Source organism: Urocampus carinirostris, chromosome 11, assembly GCF_059441175.1.
Source record: "Urocampus carinirostris isolate Australia breed hairy pipefish chromosome 11, RoL_Ucar_1.0, whole genome shotgun sequence".
Taxonomy (NCBI): Eukaryota; Metazoa; Chordata; class Actinopteri; order Syngnathiformes; family Syngnathidae; genus Urocampus; species Urocampus carinirostris.
This window is the reverse complement of record NC_142359.1, coordinates 224,712-243,025: the sequence shown is the minus strand read 5'-3', so window position 1 is coordinate 243,025 and position 18,314 is coordinate 224,712. Positions and strand designations below refer to the sequence as shown.

The 18,314-nt window shown below is 43.6% G+C and overlaps 1 protein-coding gene across 8 annotated transcripts; it reads right to left on the bottom strand.

Moving 5' to 3' along the window:
* Nucleotides 1-248: 248 nt before the first annotated feature.
* On the bottom strand, nt 249-17,786 carry LOC148356118 (protein bicaudal D homolog 1-like). 8 transcript variants are annotated; one of them, XM_088348222.1, is made up of 11 exons: nt 17,121-17,786; nt 10,093-10,305; nt 8,999-9,154; nt 8,054-8,358; nt 7,066-7,234; nt 6,213-6,701; nt 5,465-5,643; nt 4,659-5,331; nt 3,938-4,089; nt 3,667-3,877; nt 249-1,444 (listed from the first exon to the last, which is right to left on the bottom strand). In XM_088348222.1, exons 1-11 carry the CDS (start codon nt 17,358-17,360, stop codon nt 1,412-1,414), a joined length of 2,820 nt encoding a protein of 939 aa, XP_088204348.1. In that variant the 5' UTR covers nt 17,361-17,786; the 3' UTR covers nt 249-1,411. The 8 variants fall into 8 exon arrangements, with proteins under 8 accessions (XP_088204348.1, XP_088204346.1, XP_088204347.1 ...); XM_088348220.1 differs by lacking the exon at nt 249-1,444 and having other exon boundaries at nt 1,467-3,877; nt 4,659-4,853; nt 4,953-5,331; nt 17,121-17,782; XM_088348221.1 differs by lacking the exon at nt 249-1,444 and having other exon boundaries at nt 1,467-3,877; nt 4,659-4,853; nt 4,953-5,331; nt 8,999-9,151; nt 17,121-17,782.
* Between the last annotated feature and the right edge of the window lie 528 nt (nt 17,787-18,314).

The following is an 18,314-nucleotide window of genomic DNA, read 5'->3' as shown; positions in this document are numbered from 1 at the left end:
TAGTCCCCCTTCGCCCCACATCACCCCCGGATCAAGACAGGATGCGTGTGCGTTGTTGACTCAAAACAACGGGAGGAGCAGAACGAGTTTAAATAGAGCGAGAGAAGATTGGTATGTTGAGTGGCGTTTTCAGAGTCACAAAACATTGCAAGCTATGGTGTGTCTGATTGCACGGATCGCAATTTGAAGAAACAAGAACCGTTTGATCCACTCCGAGTTATAGTCAAGGCATATTTATTTGTATAGCCCTTAACAGAATCCAAATGTCAAATATGATGATATCAATGATACTCATATTGTAATATAAAGTTCAGACTTGTGTAAAAGAAACAAAACTTGAGTGAAAATGAGCAAAAAGAGAGTGATACATAGATAGTGAAATAGAGAGACATCAAGCAATAAAAAAGAAAAAGATTACATCAAGATTAAAATGACTGAATGACATGGCTGATCCTTATCGTTGCTGTTAAGGAATCAGACAAAAAAACATCTCCTTACTTTATTGTGTGTGACGACAAATGAATAAATACAAATAAAGGCAAAGCCTAACATAAATCAGAACAATCCAATAGGAATGAACAATAATTCAAGAGTCAAACGGTTGCCATCAGTCTTAATCATTCACCAAATTGTCTCCATTTGACATTTGAAATATTTCAACTAGCATCCAGGCGTGAGATAGAAACGCTTGTGTGAACTCAATCCCAAATGTGCGATGTTTTTGCGCTACGACAATCACATCGTATTCTATTGGGATTCTTGTTTGTTTTATTCATTTAAACGCTTTGTCTCGTTTTAGAGATCATTATTAAGTATGAACAATTAAACAACCGTCAAATTTGTAATTTCATATACCCCATTATCAAAAAGAAAATAATGTACAAAATATCACGTTTTGTATTTAAAAACAATAGTGATCGTTAGAAAAAGGAAAATGTCACGGTTGCCATGGCGCCCAATTGGCCCCGCCCGTGTGGCGCCAGCTGCAGCTTGTTGACAGATTGACTCCCTGTCAATATTTAAACTCTGTCCTGTCAGTCCCCTTTTGTCGGTCCGTCTGCAAATCTCTGACTTTTTCGCCTGTCCTGTTTTTTTTTGGGGCTTCTGTTTGTCTCCCGCTACGATCTGTTTTGATCTCGACCACGTCTGCTCTCCCGCCCCAAATTGCGATCCGTTTTTTATTCCGACCACGTCTACTCTCCTCTCCTGGCTTTTGACGGGTTGCTGATCTCGACCACGTTTTTTGCTCTCCTGTCCCGGCCACTGACCTGTTTTTTCGCTCCGGACACCGCCATCGCCCGCCACGGAAGTGCCACTTCCACGATCAGAACGACCTGCTTTTTGCGTCCAGCGATCGCCGGATCGTGCGTGCAATCCTTTCCCGTCTTCCCAATAAAACTTGTGAGAAACGTTACACGAGTGGGTCCTGTTCCCCGTTCTGGTCCTGACAGAAAAAAGCCACATACTGTTTGTGGTACATGTTTTTATCAGTATTTTCGATACAACAATGAAAATTGCGTTCGGCATTTACTGCGATAAAACCAATCAAAGCCATACATAATCATTTATAATAATAGGCATCATCAGTGTAGCAACAGCAAAATAGCCTGAAGTCTGGCTCAGAAAATAAAAGAAGAATCACCCTGGAAAAAAAGGGAACATAGATCAAAAAATGAAGAACTGAAGCTGTGAGTACAACAAATAATAGACTGCTAAACAGACTTTTGTGGCAATGACAAACGCTGTCACTATGTCTCACTGAAGACTTGAGGATAAAACAGTGACTTAACTTAGTGCTCCATAGTTTTGGGAAATTTCAAGGAAGTGATGCAATAAATGTTGGAGGATCTGCTGCCCGTTTGTATTACATAGTGCTGGGCTATCTTAAAATATTCAAAAACACTTCAATACTTAACTTGAGCAAGGAAAGAGAGAGCAAACCGAGAATGATCTGAGTCCACAGAATTAAAAAAAAACAATAAATGCTTGTGAATGAGTGCAGTGTAAATAAACCATTTCTCACATTTAACGATAACTCACAAAGTAAGCTGAAAAACCTTGGCTCTCTTTGTTCAGCTGTTCAGTTGAGCAACAGCAGAAAACCGAAATCGAAATATTGTCATGATGATGTGACTCCGCTGTGCCCGCTCTTTTGGCGCTAACTGCCGCGGGTCCTGATTGGCTCCCAATCAGTATTCGAACCCAGTCCCGTCTGTCCCCTGTTATCAGTCCGTCTGCGAACCTTAGTGAACACTAGGCAAGCCTTTTTCGACTCTGACTCCCACCTGTCCGTTTTTTTTTGCTCCGGCTCCGACCCCTTTTCTGAACCCGATTACGTTTTTGCTTCGCCGTCCCGGCCATCGATCTGTTTTTTCACCGCTCTCGACACTGCCTTCGCTCGCCACGGAAGTGCCACTTCCGCCTTCCGAGCCATCTGCTACCCGTGACCGAGGATCACCGGATCGTGGGTGCAAGACTTTTCTTCCTTCTCAATAAAACTGAGAGAAACGAACGCAAGAGGGGCCTGTCTTTGTTTCTGGTCTCTGACCCTTGAAAGTGTTAAACTGCAGATTTGTGGCTTTGAATTTTACAACATATAGATATCATTGTCAACACAATCTGTGCTTTACTTGAAAGTCTCAAGGAAGGAAACCTAGCAAAGTAGATGACTTTTAATTGCATTTTGACACAGCAGATAATACACCTATGTGTTTTTCAACACATCTTACATGTAAGATGTCAACTCAAGTGCTAAGGAAAAGGTCCATTAACAGGCTTCAGTCATCATCACAGAATAAATGGATGACAGGGCCACTTGTGCTCCTGGTATCAACTCCCTGAGAAATGTCACAAAATTTTCCAAATCCGTGGGCCAAGGTGTAGGCACAAGATCATAGAAAATGGAAAAAAGGACAACAGGTTGTGTCCCACTTTGTGAACTTACAATCAGTTTGGTAAGAGAAATAGTCGATTTCAAGATTTTCAGATTCAAGAAGAGGCAACCTCAATGTCGGCTCAATATCTTGGTCTGTAGGAGCTGTAGTATCTGGGGTACAAGGGAGTGTAGTGGCTAGAGTGGCTGTATGATGTACCGCCAGAAGTGCTGTGATAGGTGGGAGATGGAGAGTACAGAGAGGATGACGGTGGGATGTGATGCAGTGAAGTTCCAGTCAGCCTGGACAACGGACGACTTCTGGGTAAGGGGCTCCATATCGAGCGTTTGAGTCCCAGCAGTGGAGAATGATAGGAGGACGTAGGGGTGGAACTTGTTTGGTTAGGTCTTATCGGGGTTACAGTTTGAGTATCCGGAGGGGTGCGTCTTGAAGGAGTCGAGCTACGGGAGAAGGGAGAGGTCATTCCGAAGCTACGAGAATCAATGACAAACGTCCGCATCCCGAGGCTCCACCGAGACTGAGTATGTGTCTGAGGGGTGGAGGATGGGGTTGACGTTTTTTCTACAAGAGTATCAGAGGACGAGGCGATTGCAGGAGAGGACGGACTGAGACAGGGCGTCTGGGATATCGGTGACGTCGAGGGCAAGTCCGCAGCAGTAGAAATAACCGATCCCGGACTGTTAAGGCAGGAAGGGGAGGAGCAACTGGGGACCAGAGCTGCACCGGAGCCTTGATCCAGGTCCGAGGCCGAAGCCGAGGTTTGGAGACTTACTTTAGAGGCGCTCGTCTTCCTGCGGTTCAGCTTGCTCCCACGGTTCCGGTGTGTTTGCTCTTGGTCGAAAGCCAAGTCCTCAAGGCGCTGGGTGAGGGCCAGTTTCTGCTGAATGGCCATACGCAGGAGAGAGTTCAAGGTCTTTTTTTCATCCTCAGCTGCAGCTAACTGTCTTTGCATATCATCCAGCTGGGTCACATACTCGTCGCACCTGCGGGAGGTCCAATTAGATCATTATTCAGGAAGCATGATGGGAATTTCAGTTGCTGACCTTGTAGCAAACATCGCTCGGACGGAGGAGAAAGTGGCGGCGTCCTCCTTCAGGGCCTTCAGTTCGTTGCGTAACTTCATCATTGTGTCAGTCACCATTGATTTCTCCGCCTCATACTTGCTCTTCAGGTTGCACAGAGCCACCTCTGCGGTCTGGGAAAGTAAATCACCAAAAGCATCAGCAGGTCTTAATAGTATCAGCTAAAATGTTCACTACCGCCTTGCCATCTATAAATTGATTTACACTAGATTAGAACAGGCTTTTTTTTACATCTTACAGGTATTAAAGATCCATTTTATTTCTTTCTTTGGGTTTGTATGTGTCAATCCCTATAAGTGAGATACGCTACAAGCGGACAAGCAGTACTCTTAAGGGTCATCTTCGAGTGTGTTACTGTCCTGGATTTTGTTACGGTCTAAAAATCTCATTCGTTCAGTATGCTTCTGAAAGCTCAGCCATTGAATTAGCCTCACCATAATATAGCACGCAGATCGAAAGATGTGCTTCACAGCTTTTGATTTGTATGTACGACTTAAACCCTAGCTCTTTAAACAGCTCTCCAACAATTTATTTTCAATTGTATCATATATTAAGAATGCAGTTAGAAGTTTAAAACTGGTATCCAACACACGGGACTATGGATTTTCTTTAGGCATGGTGTTTGTATTTTACCAAGCATCGATCAGTCATATGCTGACACAAGTATCGACAGTCGTCCCACCTGTTTGTTTGCCTTGAGGACCAGCCGCAGAGTAGCGATCTGTTCTCTCTTGGTGCTGAGCAGAGACTTAAGTTTTAGGATCTCCTCCATGCAGCTTTCTTTGTCCTTGTCCAGCAAAGGACCAAGTTCTCTTACAGCAGATCTTTGGCGGGAAAGCTGGAGAGCCCTGTCCACAGCTCTTTGTAGGTGCTTTACCTGAGAAATTGGTATTAAAAATTTGGGAGAGTCATCGGATATATCAGGGGGGAAATGAAAACAAATAAACTCTGAGTGAAAACCAGATGACAGCTTGACCTGGTCTCTGATGATAGCGTTGAGGTTGTAGATGTTCAAGGGTTCTCTGCGAAGCTCGCCAACCGGCTCCAGAGCAGGCGACGATGAAGACGAGGACGATGATGAGGCACTGATGCTGGGCGACCGGGTTAGAGGACCGCAGTGTGTCGGGCTTTCTTCCAACTGGTCCGGCGTGACCGCCTTGCCCCCTTCCTTTCCTCTATCTCCGCCAGATAGCGGCTCTTTGGACGGAGATTCAGAGGGGCTCCGTGACTCCCCGGAAAATGAGGAGGTGGCGGTGGCCAGTCTCCTGGCAAGGCGCGGCGTGAGAAGAACTTTGCTGCTGTCGGCAGACACGGCTCTGAGACTGGCATAAATACCCCTGAGCCCCCTGCCCTGTCTGGAAGGCAAAATACAGAAGCTTTAGTCGTGATTAGGAATAGTTCATTTTGTCCTGTACACCAGATCATTACTCTTGGCCTAAATGTCCGTCTGAAATATTCTATATGTGCATAAAGAAACGTAAAGCGGACCTGTAGTAGTCCAGCATGACACGGTTCGGCGTCTCATTGTTGCTTAGACACACGTGATGGTAGAGCTGGGCGAGCTCCTCACTCAGCATCACCAATTCATCTTGAGCTGCATTCAAAGCTACTTGGCTTTCGCTGGCTAAAGACTGAGCCGCCTGCAACTCGGCCTCCAAACTGGAAATCTAAAAATCAACATTACGCACAATACACAGTTGACTGTTTGTAGTTTGTTTCAACCAGGGAACACAAGTCGTCCAGTTCCTCGTCTGAAATTTTCATTTCCGAACCATGGAGGTATGATGTTTCAGTAACTTCTAAGCATCAGCTGCTTAGCCCATGTGGCAAACAAATCAATGGGCAACACTATCAGAGAGCACATTGGTCTCTACAAGAAAAGTGTGTGCAGACCACAGACCAATGGCCAAGATCATCAAGAGGCCAAAAAAGAACTGGGCTAACAACCTTAAGAATTGCACTGGAGCCAATTTTGCCACGACCCAGACTCAGGTAAGGAACCTGTATGCAGTGGCCAACGTTTTCAAGATTTTCGTCCTCTATGATGCCTAGACGACCCAGGCGGTTAAGTGAACCGTGAACACACTGTACAACTTCAGAAAAATTTATTTTTTGGGAATAAACAGAAGCTGGAGTTATGCCAAAGCTTTGAAAACGACTTTTTGATTTTAGACCCATATTTGTCACACAGCAATTCATTGAGATCTGCGCTAATCCAAAAAGACAGAAAGCTTACCTTTTCTTTTCCCTCCTGGTAGCTCTTTTCTAGAACCGTTACTTTCCTCTCTAATCTCTGTAGCAGAGCATTTTCTCTCGGCTTCTCGTGCGCTTCGCCTTGGCCGCACTGAGCCAATCTGTCTCGCAGGGCTTTAACTTCTGATTTGAGCTCAACGACCTCCGTCACGGCCATCTGGTATTTGCACTGTAAAATCTCCAGACCCGGCGATTGGTATGGAAACTCTGGACTTTTGATGCCTGCGTCCATCTTATTCTCTTCTTTTTCATCTTTGCTCTCCTTATCCTTATCAAGTCCCTGGAGCTCTTCAAGGTTGAGCGGAGAATCAAAACTGGTCTGGGTCCCTTGCTGCTCATGGCATAGAGTGGTGGCTTTTTGGCTAAGGTGAAGGTTCTTCTCGTGCTGTTCTGACAAAGCCCCCTGGGTGTGCAGAAGTTGTGTCTGGGATTCTTGCAAACTGGTCATCAGTACCACATTCTCTCGTTCCATCTGAAGAGGACAGAATATAAATGTGGGGTTTTTAGAATATATTTTGCATGAGAGTATAGATAGTCTTGTTTTTTTAACAAACACTTAGAGTCAACCAGAAAAGTGGCTGCCATTTTGTTTTTGTAAAAACATCATACAGCATTGCTGATACAGATTGGAGTGCTAATAGCCACACAGCAGTTAGATACCAGCACGTGGTCTGCACATTGGGAATACGCTCCGTCAAGATTGTTTTACACTAAATTATTCACAAGAGTTCGCCTTGATCACCCAAATCAAGACTATACAGATTGATAATCATGCAATCCAAAAGCGGATTCAAGAGTAAAAAGGAGCTCAGGTATGACCGACAGCTTGGACTTACAGTCAACACTTGCTGTTTTAGCCTCTGCACCTCTGTCAGATTCATTTCACTGAAGAGATCAGAGGTCGCCGCACCTTCGGTTTTACGATCCGGAGCGCGGTATCCTCCATTAGCACCGCCCGTCTCCCCTGTTGTCATCCGCGTTGTGCCTTGAATGAGGCCATTACACCTACGGAACAGTTAAACGTACCAAATCAGGCTCTGAAAAGATGTACATTTAAAGGAATATGGCAACAGTTAGCGACTAGACCACCAGAGAGACAGGGGACATACAAAAATGCATTCGATTTGATCTCATCATCACACCATTTTTTACTAAGGGTGCCAGAAATACTGATTAGTCCATTTTGTTCTGCATTTTGACAGTCTCTCCAATTTTTCACCTTTTCTTTTGTTGAAAGACTTTCATTCATTTCTGGCACTGTGAGTAAAAAGAAGTGTGATTATGAAGTTTTACAATTTCTGTCAGTGAGGTTTATAGATTGATCAATCATTGCACAAATACGGTAGTAGTACTAGTAGTAGTAGATAGATGATAGATAGATAGATCCTTTATTCATCCCCGTAGGGAAATTCACACTTCCAGCAGTGTCCTTTGTTTTTATAAACAGATTGACAGGATGGCCTCAGGGTGCTGTGTTGTAGTTAACAACCGCCAAGTGAATAGTGGTAGGGAAAGGTAAGGTAAGGTAAGGATAGTATAATTAGTATAAGCATTTTCAGTCGTATCCACCATATTTTTCGGTATATAAGGTACACTTAAAATTTTCTGGCCCTATTGTGGTTCGAGACTGGGTGGAAACATTTGTTGACCTGGAGAGGGGATGGGCAACCTACGATTCACCCATCCTGCCTTAGGTGTGCCTCATCGTCCGGAAAAGACGTTACGAATAATTTACCATTAGCATGAAATGAGCGAGTTTGAGAAGAAACAAATCGGACTTCCATCAGTTCTTCAGAAGAAATTCGACTCCTCAGACGGTCCTACCTTTTTGGATCTTCTGCTGTGGGCGAGAGCAAAGTGGTGGGAGTGGCCGTGCCGCTGGGCGGGGCCGAGGTGAAGACCAGGTGAGCGCTGCCGGTGTAGGCCACGTCACACATGCTCAGGTGGTGAAGCAACTCCCTGCGCAAGTGCTTCTTCTGCTCACGCTCGCTCTTCAGAGACTCCAGGGCTTCCTCCAGCTGGGAGTCCGACATGTCCTTCAAACGGAGCGCGTCCTGCAACTGGCTGTCCACGACATCGGCCTCTTCTTCTAAAACCTTGATTTCGTGTTTTAAGCTTTCGTACTCCACCTGGACACAAACGGGGTACCGAAAATAAACTTGTACGGTAACTGCCTTATCCCGGTTAATTTTTCGCAGTTTTGTGAAAAGGGTCGCCACGCCCCTTTTCCGCATGCGTCTTACCGTTGCGGTCTCAATTGAAACCAAATTGACGAACCTACATGAACTCTTTTTCAATTTTGACTTTCTCTAAAAGCTATCGTGTCCATAAAATTCTTTGAACTAAAAGCACCAAAGGGCAGAGGAAGATGCTTTCTATCCCCAACAAATGTGGACTTTGCCAAATGCTAAATGAAGGTAAAAGCATTCTTACCCCACATATTTGTTTTTCGCACAATGTCAACATGATGGCAACAAACTTTCTTCTAAAGTCAAGTCGATCGTGTCCTGAATCAATACTGTAGCGCAATATAGCGGCAAGATTATTTTTAAAACAGTTGGGAAGTTATTTCTGAAAAAATAATAGTCTATAAATAACAGTACCGGTATTTGTTAATCAGATGCTTGGGCATGTGAATTGGCTTTGTTTTGGTTTCAATGCATAATGGAGAATTGAATTCCTAATCAAATCAAAGAATTTTACGCAACCATGCGGAAAAAAACGGGGATGACTCTAACATACACGTCGTATGTATGGAAAACCCCATACCTGATTCTGTTTGAGAGTGGAAACCAGTTTTTGCAGGGAAATGTTCTCCTCCTCCAGCTCCGCGTAGTCCTGAACCAGCCTGGATTCTCGTAATTTGTACTCGCTGAGCTCTTCTCGCATGCGGCTCCGTTGCAGCTCCAACATTTCATGACTCTGCTGAGGCACAAAAAGGAAGAATGAAGAATCTATTTATTGCACAGTCATCTGTATGGCTTTTTTGTTTGATTTGACTTTACAGTTTTTATTAAGAGTCTATTGGGGATAATGGTTTCGTCTGGGATTTAAGTATGTATATATATTTATATATGACTGTGTTGTTCCTCCTAAGAGAGTCTTTTGGGGAAAAAATGCTAAGTCAACAAAACCAAGAGCGCAGAGTCAGCTTTTTGGGCTCTATTCACATCTAGGGTAACCTACCAGACTGCCTGTGAAAGATGGCCATATCTAAACTCTTTCCTCGTTTTCTTGGGTGGACGAACTAACAAACTAATAAATATACATTACATACTTGGATCCCAAACAAAAACATTATCGCAACGCTCGTTTTGCTTGCGGATGATAATCAGTCTTTCTGGCACTGTGAGTAAAAATAATGTGATAATGAGATAGGATCTATTGCCTTATCGTATGTCCTCCTTGCCACTGGTGGTCGATTGGTAAAGTGTTAGCGCTCTACTCGGGTCCGATTCCGGTTGCATAGAATGTTTTGAGATTGGATCAGTGATGTTTCATACTGTTTGGTTGCCGTTGTTTGTGTTGACGCATGGTCCCTTTAAGAAAAGACGTGCCACGAGGGAGGAGGGAAGCGACAGATGCTTTGAAGGAGTGTACTTTAAAGCCAGTCTGTGTGTGTGGACACAAACGGTGTGAGTTTGACCAACAGTAGCTCTTGTGTGACTGTTTAGACCGGCTGGTATTTTGACATGATTGATCACATCGAGGGGAATCACCATACGGTCGTATGCCATAAAACATCGTATGATTAACGTTATATAGGGTGCATCCGATGATAAGGCGCACTTTCAAATTTCTGTCCAAATGAGGGTTTTTAGGCGCTCCAAAAAGTCAAGCCTTCGGAGAATTCTGCACATTACCTCCCGCAACTCCTGCAGCAGGTAGCTCAAGTGGTCATTGTCAGCCTGGGCATTGGTGGCAGCGGCCTGGCTGTGCTTGTTATCCGCCTGAAGTTCCAGGAGCCGTCCCATGTAGTAGGCTTCCTTGGTGGCGGACTCTCGCAGCAGCGTTTCCTCGTTGGTCTCGCCGTCTTCCGCAACCTTACGCTGGGTGGAATAGGCTTGGCCGAACGCCTGCGTAGAGCAAAGGCATCGTGGGCAAATGTTGGTCCAAAAGTTATGCCTTTGTCTCCACCGGTGTGGAGAACAGCTGCGTGGAAAATGGAACCATTTAAACTGTAGCTAAAATGCCAGGAAAGAAAATACGATGACATGATAAAAGGAGTTATAACCCTGTTAGTCAAAACAAGCTAGCATATTTTCTGCATTATCGGGATTGTAAGGCGCACCCCCATAAAATAGTCACCTCTCATTTTCTTTATACGTGAGGCACATAAAATTGAGACGACGGTGAGAGCTACTGTGTGTATAGAGATCCCTCTCTTAGGTGGTTAATGAGGTCCACAATCACCTTTTCTTTCTTTGGAGGGGGGGGCACCCTTCATTAGAACGGACTTACCGAGAACACAGAGAGAGAGAGAGAGAGAGAGAGAGAGAACAAATTGAAACTCAACAAGTATTTTAAATTAGTTTATGTTTTTTGGGAGCCCTGCCAACTGAAAGTGAGAGTGGGCGAGAAAGATGAAAGATAGAGAGATGTATCACTTCGGTGGCATGACAAAGGAGCAGGACACAAACTCTGAGCGAGATGCAGAGGAAGGCAGAGCAGGTGTCCAATCACAATACAGTATGAAAGTCGGTATGATATGAATTTGCATGGGCTATCATCTCAAGTCAAGGGCGGCCGGAATCTTGGTACTTTTCTTCCGACTGGTTTGGTCACTATCTTGCTGATTGAATTACTGCAGTCGACTGATAAATTTTCCATTGTTATTGGAAAAATAAAATCTATTTCTGTATCCTTGTGTCACAATAAATGCTTATTCCTGATGATAAAATGTTTAGTTGGGACATTTACCGGCATGCGTACCGAAAAGAAAATCGAGCATTGGCAACCAAACTGAGTTTTCTGTAGGTCAATCTCATCGAACTTCTGCCTGCAATACTCAGCAGGTGGGGGCATGGAGTCGCATGGGCCGGGACTAAGATGGCCAACCGAGGTCACCAGGCTTGGGGCCTGGCCACCTCAGAGCCACGAGGCTTGGAAAACCTGTGGTTCTCTCCGTCCCTGTCGTCTGGACGAGAACAACCGCCATGATGTCCGTCGCCAAACGGGATAGGAACCTGGCTTTCTTCATTTTCCTGTAAGGCCGTGTGCTTTCTCTCACACACCCTTTTGTGAAGGGGGCCCCTTTGTTCTCAGAGATATGCAAGAAAAAATTACTTTGGGGTTTTGGTCAAAAATTCAATGTCGACACACTATTAAAATGATTCCTGATCATTTAAATGAGTTGATTATCTTAAACTGGGGTTTCTTGATTAGTACAGTTAACCCTATTCCGTTATTTCTTCCTCTTCCCCTCCTGCTAACACCACGAGTGCTTGTGTCAACAATGTGCTTTATTCTTCGGTCCCTTCTCGAGGTTTCTTCATTTTCCTCATGTTGAGGTTTTTGAGATTTTCTTTGCCTTCATGAAGGTTTTAGATCAGGGGACGGTGTCATCATAGTCTATGGTTTGCAATAACCTGTGGTCTGTGCAGCCTTTTAAGATTCTTTGTGATTAAGGGTGTCACAAATAAACATGACTTGAACTGACTTGACTATTCTTTCATTTGATTCATTTTTCCTTGGCATGTAAATAAAACGTAGTTTGTTAGAATCAAACCACAATCAATCATTGTCAATGAACTGCAAAATCAATCATTTAAAGCGAAAAATACATTATTGCTTCCTTGATGATAAATGCTAGACAGAATATGATATATTTGGAATGAATTTATGCGGGAAACTGTGAACTGCTGGCCGAACGGGTAACCAGCGAATTCGATTCTGAACCAAAGAATTTTCAGTCTCAAAATTGCAGTGAGTCAGTGAATAAGGCTACTCATTTCTCTTTACAAAATAAAATGGCTGACGTTCCTTCTTTGTTCCGTTGCCATCAAGGTATTAAAAAGGAAAGTCGGAGTGCCGCGCTCCTAAAGGAGGGATTAAGCTGAACTCACGGAAAAAAAAGGGAGGAGGGATAATCGCATTTAAAAATACTCGGCTGCGCTCCCTTGGCGGCCTCCCTTTGTTTTTCTGTCCTCATCCTGTCATTGCTCCATTCTTCTCATCGCTACATCAGCAGGCTGACCTTTTTGTTTTGAACAGTCTTGAGATTGTAAAGGGAGGGGAAAATAGAGCTTCCCGATACCCAAAGCCATCCAATATCGGAGCAAAATGTGTCTTAGCTAGTCAATCAGTTAGTTAGCCAATTAGTTCCAATATTAGGGATTTCTCATGTCCCATTTTATGACCCTCACCCAAATCTTATGGAATGAATGATACCGATGCTACATACCATTACCATGAGTACTTCTATCTGCGAAAATAATGCTGATATTCTTAAATAATGTAATATTTGTGGCTGTTTTGAACTGGGCCCAGGTGAAGCCTTTAAAAGGACATTTTTGTTCAGCAAACTCATTTTGAGTTTTTTTTGTTATCCTCGGTGTCAATTCATTCCACCACCATGCCAGGTTTGTTTGTTTGTTATTTTGCTCATTGCAGTTTTCAGGTTGAACTTTCTCAAGGACACATGAATTTTATCTGGGCTTAAAATGTTCATCATGAAGTCTGGACTTCTCTCTCGCGTTTTTTTCTTCGTGGAGGATATTGCACAGCATGCACTTGCACTACTTTTACTTTTATTTATTTAGATAAAGAAAACGCTTACCAAACTATCAGTTTAACTCCAAATCACTAACTCCAAATAATATTTCATCCTCGGTAGGTTGAGGTAAAAGAAGCGCCGCTTCCTCCCTCCACCTCCCTTATGTCAGACGCTTCTTGTCAATTGCTTACAAGCTTACAAGCAAGTTTTTTTTCCGCTTTTTGGCCAAATCTTTCACTATTTGCAGCTTGTAATTTTGCAGAATATGATTTTCTTTTCGTTGAGTTTCACTTTGGCTTTCATTCTCTGCATGTCGCCGAAATGCGCACTTGGGCGTGGAAACGGTCATTTTGCTGCTGCACTTGCAGCGTATATTTGGTAGTATAAAATGTGATCATGGCAAGGCACAAACTAACCATGTCAGGAAAGGGACCTGAAAAACCATCACTATGTCCCGAAAATATATTAGAATAACTAAACAAGGTGTTTCATCCGTTTTCCTGACTTCAGGGTCTAAAAACGTATGTGGTGCTCCAAAAAAAGGCAAAACCAGTTTGGAAAAGAATCAATTTGTCTCTTTGATTCAATTGCTCAATAAATTGTTCCTTAGAATCATTTATTCACCGCCCCTATTCGCTACACTCATTTGAATGTGTCCAATAGTCAAGTCCTGTTTATTTGTATAGCCCTTCATCACAAAGAGTCTCAAAGGGCTGCTTTTTTGTGTTGTTTCCATAGTATTATATTTGTAGCATTTCCGTAGTATTTTTGTAGTATTTCCATAGTGGTATTTTTGTGGCATTTGTGCTGTATTTTTGTAGTATTCCCATAGTAGCATTTCTGTAGGAGTTTTGTATAGTACCATAGTAGTATTTCTGTCGAACTTTTGTAAGATTTCTGTAGTATTTGTCATATTTCCATAGTAGTATTTCTGTAGCATTTCTATAGTATTTTTGCATTATTTCCATAAAAGTATTTTATGGCATTTATGTAACATTTCTGTGGTATTTTTGTCGCATTTCTGTAGTATTTCCATAGTAATATTTCTGTTTTATCGTTGTTGGAATATCTGTAGCGTTTGTCAAAAACGACAACATTCTTTCTCGTAAGCAAGCGGAATAAACTCCATTCTGCTGAAGATTCACGATTGGATGCTAGTTAGCAATAATTCAGGAGCGCTCTTCACGACTGAGAGTGTGTGCGCAACATGAATATGCAAACATTCATTTTTCAGCTTTTAAGTGCTTCTGGCTTGTCTTATTCATAACCAAGGGGGCTCGAGCGGGGGTCCGGAACCTATGGCTCCCGAGCCGTATAGGTGTCACGGCTGTCATGGCGCCAATTAGCCCCGCCCGTGCGGCACCAGCTGCGGCTCATTGACGGATCGGCTTTGCGTCTATTTAAGCTCAGTGTTCTCATTTTTCCTCGGTCAGCCCGTCAACCAACTTCTGCCCCGCAAGACGTGGGTTTCGACTCGGTCCTTTCCTGTTGATATTTCCTGTCCGGTATTGTTCCCGTTTTTTTGTCCTGTTTAATTTCGGATTCCGGTTTTGTTTCCGTCTATTTTTGTCCTGTTTATTTTTTTCTCCTGTTTTCGTTCCTGTCTAGTTTCTCCTGTTTAATTTCGATATCCAGTTTTGATATCAATCCTGTCTGTCACGTCCTGTCCGGTATCGACCCCATCGGTCCGATATCTGCTCGGGCAGTTGGTATCGATCTCGTCGACCTCTGGCTTCCTGTCACTCCACGCCAGACTGCTGCCTAACGCGCATGACTCCCCATTTCCCGGAAAAGGCTTGTGTGAGAAACGTCACGCATTTGGGTTCTGATCCAGTTCCGTTTCTTGACAGTTTAGACACTTTTTAATGAAAAGATGATGAAAATAGATCACTGAGAATGTTATCACTATCACATGAGTTTTCTAACTATATTAAGTTATTTAATCATCACATCATTCATTTGATGGTCACATTATTTATTTTAGTTGTTGTAAATGCACGTCATATTTATTTGCATACTTCAGTGAAGTATTTACTTGCTGATCAATGTACTTTCAAGCAATGAACCTTGAAGACTCAGCAATGTGCAGTACAGTAATATTGTAGAGGCACTTCCTGTTTTTCGCTTTGTAATATGAGGTCTGAATTTTAAGTGTCTGTCATGTTACATATACAACTTTTCACAATAAGAGAGGGGCCCAAACATTCTCAATCAAGTGGTCCGGAGTGCACTCTCATTTTATCTTGAAACGTTATAATAAATGCAATGCTTCTCTCCAGCTCCATTTTATCAAAGTCCGAATACTCCCGGGAAAATAACTTACAAAATGTCTTTCGCCATCAAAAGCCACGCAACAAATTGTAAATACCCAGAGCTCTAGCAATCGGCTGAGCGGTAGGAATGGGCGGAGCTATACACAAGGCCCTTGCACTTTACTCCTCCCCAGCGCCGTCTGCACTGAAGGTAACTAAGTTGGTATCCTCATTTGCAGTATTTTGTGACATTTTTACAAAAGAACTTTGCTCCCACCTAGTTTTGAAACTATTATTTATGAGAAAAAATGACCAAATGAGCCTCAACACTCTTGAGTAACTGCAGAAGGGAGACAAATTGTAAGTGGTGTATTTATATTGATATGGGACACATCATCGAACGTCACACATTAAAATAAAATGTGCCGAAGGACCAGCTTTTGTCTGGAGAGCGGGTTTGGCGGATTTGTTGAATTTTGTTCCAAAAATATATGGTGTGGCTCCCTCTTAAAATATTTTGGCTTTTTTGGCTCTTTAGGTCTAAAATGTTTCCGACTCCAGGCTTGCAAGTTTTAGCTGGAAAACCTTGCTTGAAGATAGGTCAAATGATGAAGTGCAATGTAACACCAGGGCACCAGAAATAGTGCTGCGAGATGCCAAAATCATTCCCGTGTGGTCTATTCACCTCGCTAAAAAGCTGACCCACAGTATCCCGTGACATGTAAGCAAGCAGAACGGCGACTCATTGACAGTGAGAAAAAAGGAAAACACGGCATCTATATGGCCTGGTGCTTATGCTACCACACATTTCTTCACCCTATCACTGTCATGAACCGGAACAGGATCAGGACCTAAATGCGTGACGTTTCTCTCAAAAGCTTTTTATTTTACAGGAAATGGGGAGTCATCGTGCACGTTGGGCAGCGATCTGGCGCGGAATGACGGGAAGCCAAAGACGGACGAGATCGATACCCATTGCCCGAGCAGATATCGGACAGATGAGGACAGACAGGATTGATATCAAAACAGGATATCGAAATTAAACAGGACAAACAAGACGGGAACGAAACTGGAAACCGATATTAAACAGGACAAAATAAACAGGAACCATACCAGACAGGAAATACCAACAGGAAACAGGACCGAGTCAAAACCCACGTTTTGCGGGGCAGAGTTTCGTTGACGGACTGACAAAGGGAGATTGAGAGCACTGAGCTTAAATAGAAGGGAAGCAAATCTGTGAAGGAGCCGACGCTGGCGCCAAGCGGGCGGGGCCAATTAGGCGCCATGGCAACCGTGACAATCACCCTATCCCAGGGGTCTCCAATGTGGTGGCCCTTGAACACAGTTGGGGTGCCCTCGAACCTGTTCTGAAAACAACTCATTGTGATTTTCTAGTAACATGTTTGTTTTAGTGGTCGACTGAGTCAATTTAACCCTACTTCCTACCTCTCTCTAACTGATTTCTCTTTTTTTACTGTCTTTCTTTCTTTCATTATCTCTTTCTTCATTTATATCTTTTTTATCTTCCTCTAATTCCTACTTTTCCTCTCTCTCTTTCTATCTCACTTTCTCACACTCCCTTTTTGTTTCTTTATCCTTTCTTTCGTCCTCTTTCTCACTCATTCTCTTTACATAGAGATAGATAGATAGATAGATAGATAGATAGATAGATAGATAGATAGATAGATAGATAGATAGATAGATAGATAGATAGATAGATAGATAGATAGATAGATAGATAGATAGATAGATAGATAGATAGATAGATAGATAGATAGATAGATAGATAGATAGATAGATAGATAGATAGATAGATAGATAGATAGATAGATGGATGGATGGATGGATAAAGCGACGTTATGACTCTAGAAGGATGCTTTTTTTTTTTTTCTTCTCCCTCGTGGAAGTAAGAAAGCCGTACCCCTGCCGAGCCCACCTCCTGCAGCTGTTCCAGCTCCATCCGGAGAGCCTCCTGGTCGGCCTCCAGTTCGGCGTACTGCTGCTTCAAGCTCTGGTTCTCCTCCAGAACGGCCAGCCCGCATTCCGCCGCCCGGATCTTCTCGCGGTTGGCTTCCGCCAGCTCCCGGCTCAGGCGCTCCACCTCGGCCCGGCACTGCTCCACCGTGTCTCCGCATCCTCCCGCCGCTCCGCCGGCGGCCATCGCCCCCCGAAAACCCCCCCACCCCCCTTCGCTTGGGCGGAACTGCCGCGGCCGAGGGACGGAGACTAGAAATCCGCAGCGCCACTTTTTGGGGGTCGAGTGCGGCTTTTAAATCGCGCGTGGGGGAAAAGCGATCCTCGCATATGGCCGCCAAGAGCGTCCATCCTCACGGGCCGACGGAGTCATCCGGAGGCGGCCGCGTGACGCTCCGAGTGATGCGGCTCCCTCGCCATCCGCATCCGCGTTCACTCCCTCCTCTTTTCCGCTTCTTCGCCGGCTTCGCGTCGCCTTCTTGAATGACGAGGCGGCTTCGTTTCTTTCTGCCTTTTTCTTTAAGCGCGGCGCGCAAAAAACATCATGAGTTTACAAACGATGACCATCAGGGGCGTTACCGGGGAGAAGGGAGGGCTGGGCAGTGACGACGCTCTGCCCACCCAAAGAAAACTGGATGTCGTGGGGACGGTCTCAAAAATGAAAAAAGAGAACAAAATAAAATAAAAATAAAATAATAAAGCAATAAAAAATAAGTGAAAATCTTAGGAGGGGGGGGTTGAAAGGGAAAAATCGCAGGAAACAAATAAGGAAAGGAGAAAAAAAGAAAGACAAAAAATAACAAAGGAAGTTTAAAATAAAACAAAAGAGATGAAAAAGAATAAAGGATTTTACAAGAGGGTAGGGGGATCAGTGCCCACCCATGGACATGCACTGCCCAACCAAAGAAAACTGTAGGATGTAGGGGAGGGTGGGCTGAAAAATGAAAGAAAAACAAGACGAACAAAAAAAGTAAATTATACTATAAAAAAGAGAGGAAGAAAAAAACAGGAAAACGTCAGAAAATAGAAAAAAAAAGTTGGGGAAAAAACAAAGACAGGAAGAAAAAACAAAACATAGAAAATCGAGAGTGAAAAGGGACGAAAAAATAAAGCCAGTAAAAAGAAAAGTAGAAAGCAAGGG

What these genes read in the sequence shown, in the direction of transcription:
- LOC148356118 (XM_088348215.1), bottom strand. Translation starts at nt 17,360, where the DNA reads ATGGCCGCCGGCGGAGCGGCGGGAGGATGCGGAGACACGGTGGAGCAG. An exon ending in AGGAGGTGGGCTCGGCAGGG is followed by an intron (nt 10,306 to 17,120) that starts GTACGGCTTTCT and finishes TGCTCTACGCAG; the next exon opens with GCGTTCGGCCAAGCCTATTC. An exon ending in TAAAACAGCAAGTGTTGACT is followed by an intron (nt 6,702 to 7,065) that starts GTAAGTCCAAGC and finishes TGTCCTCTTCAG; the next exon opens with ATGGAACGAGAGAATGTGGT.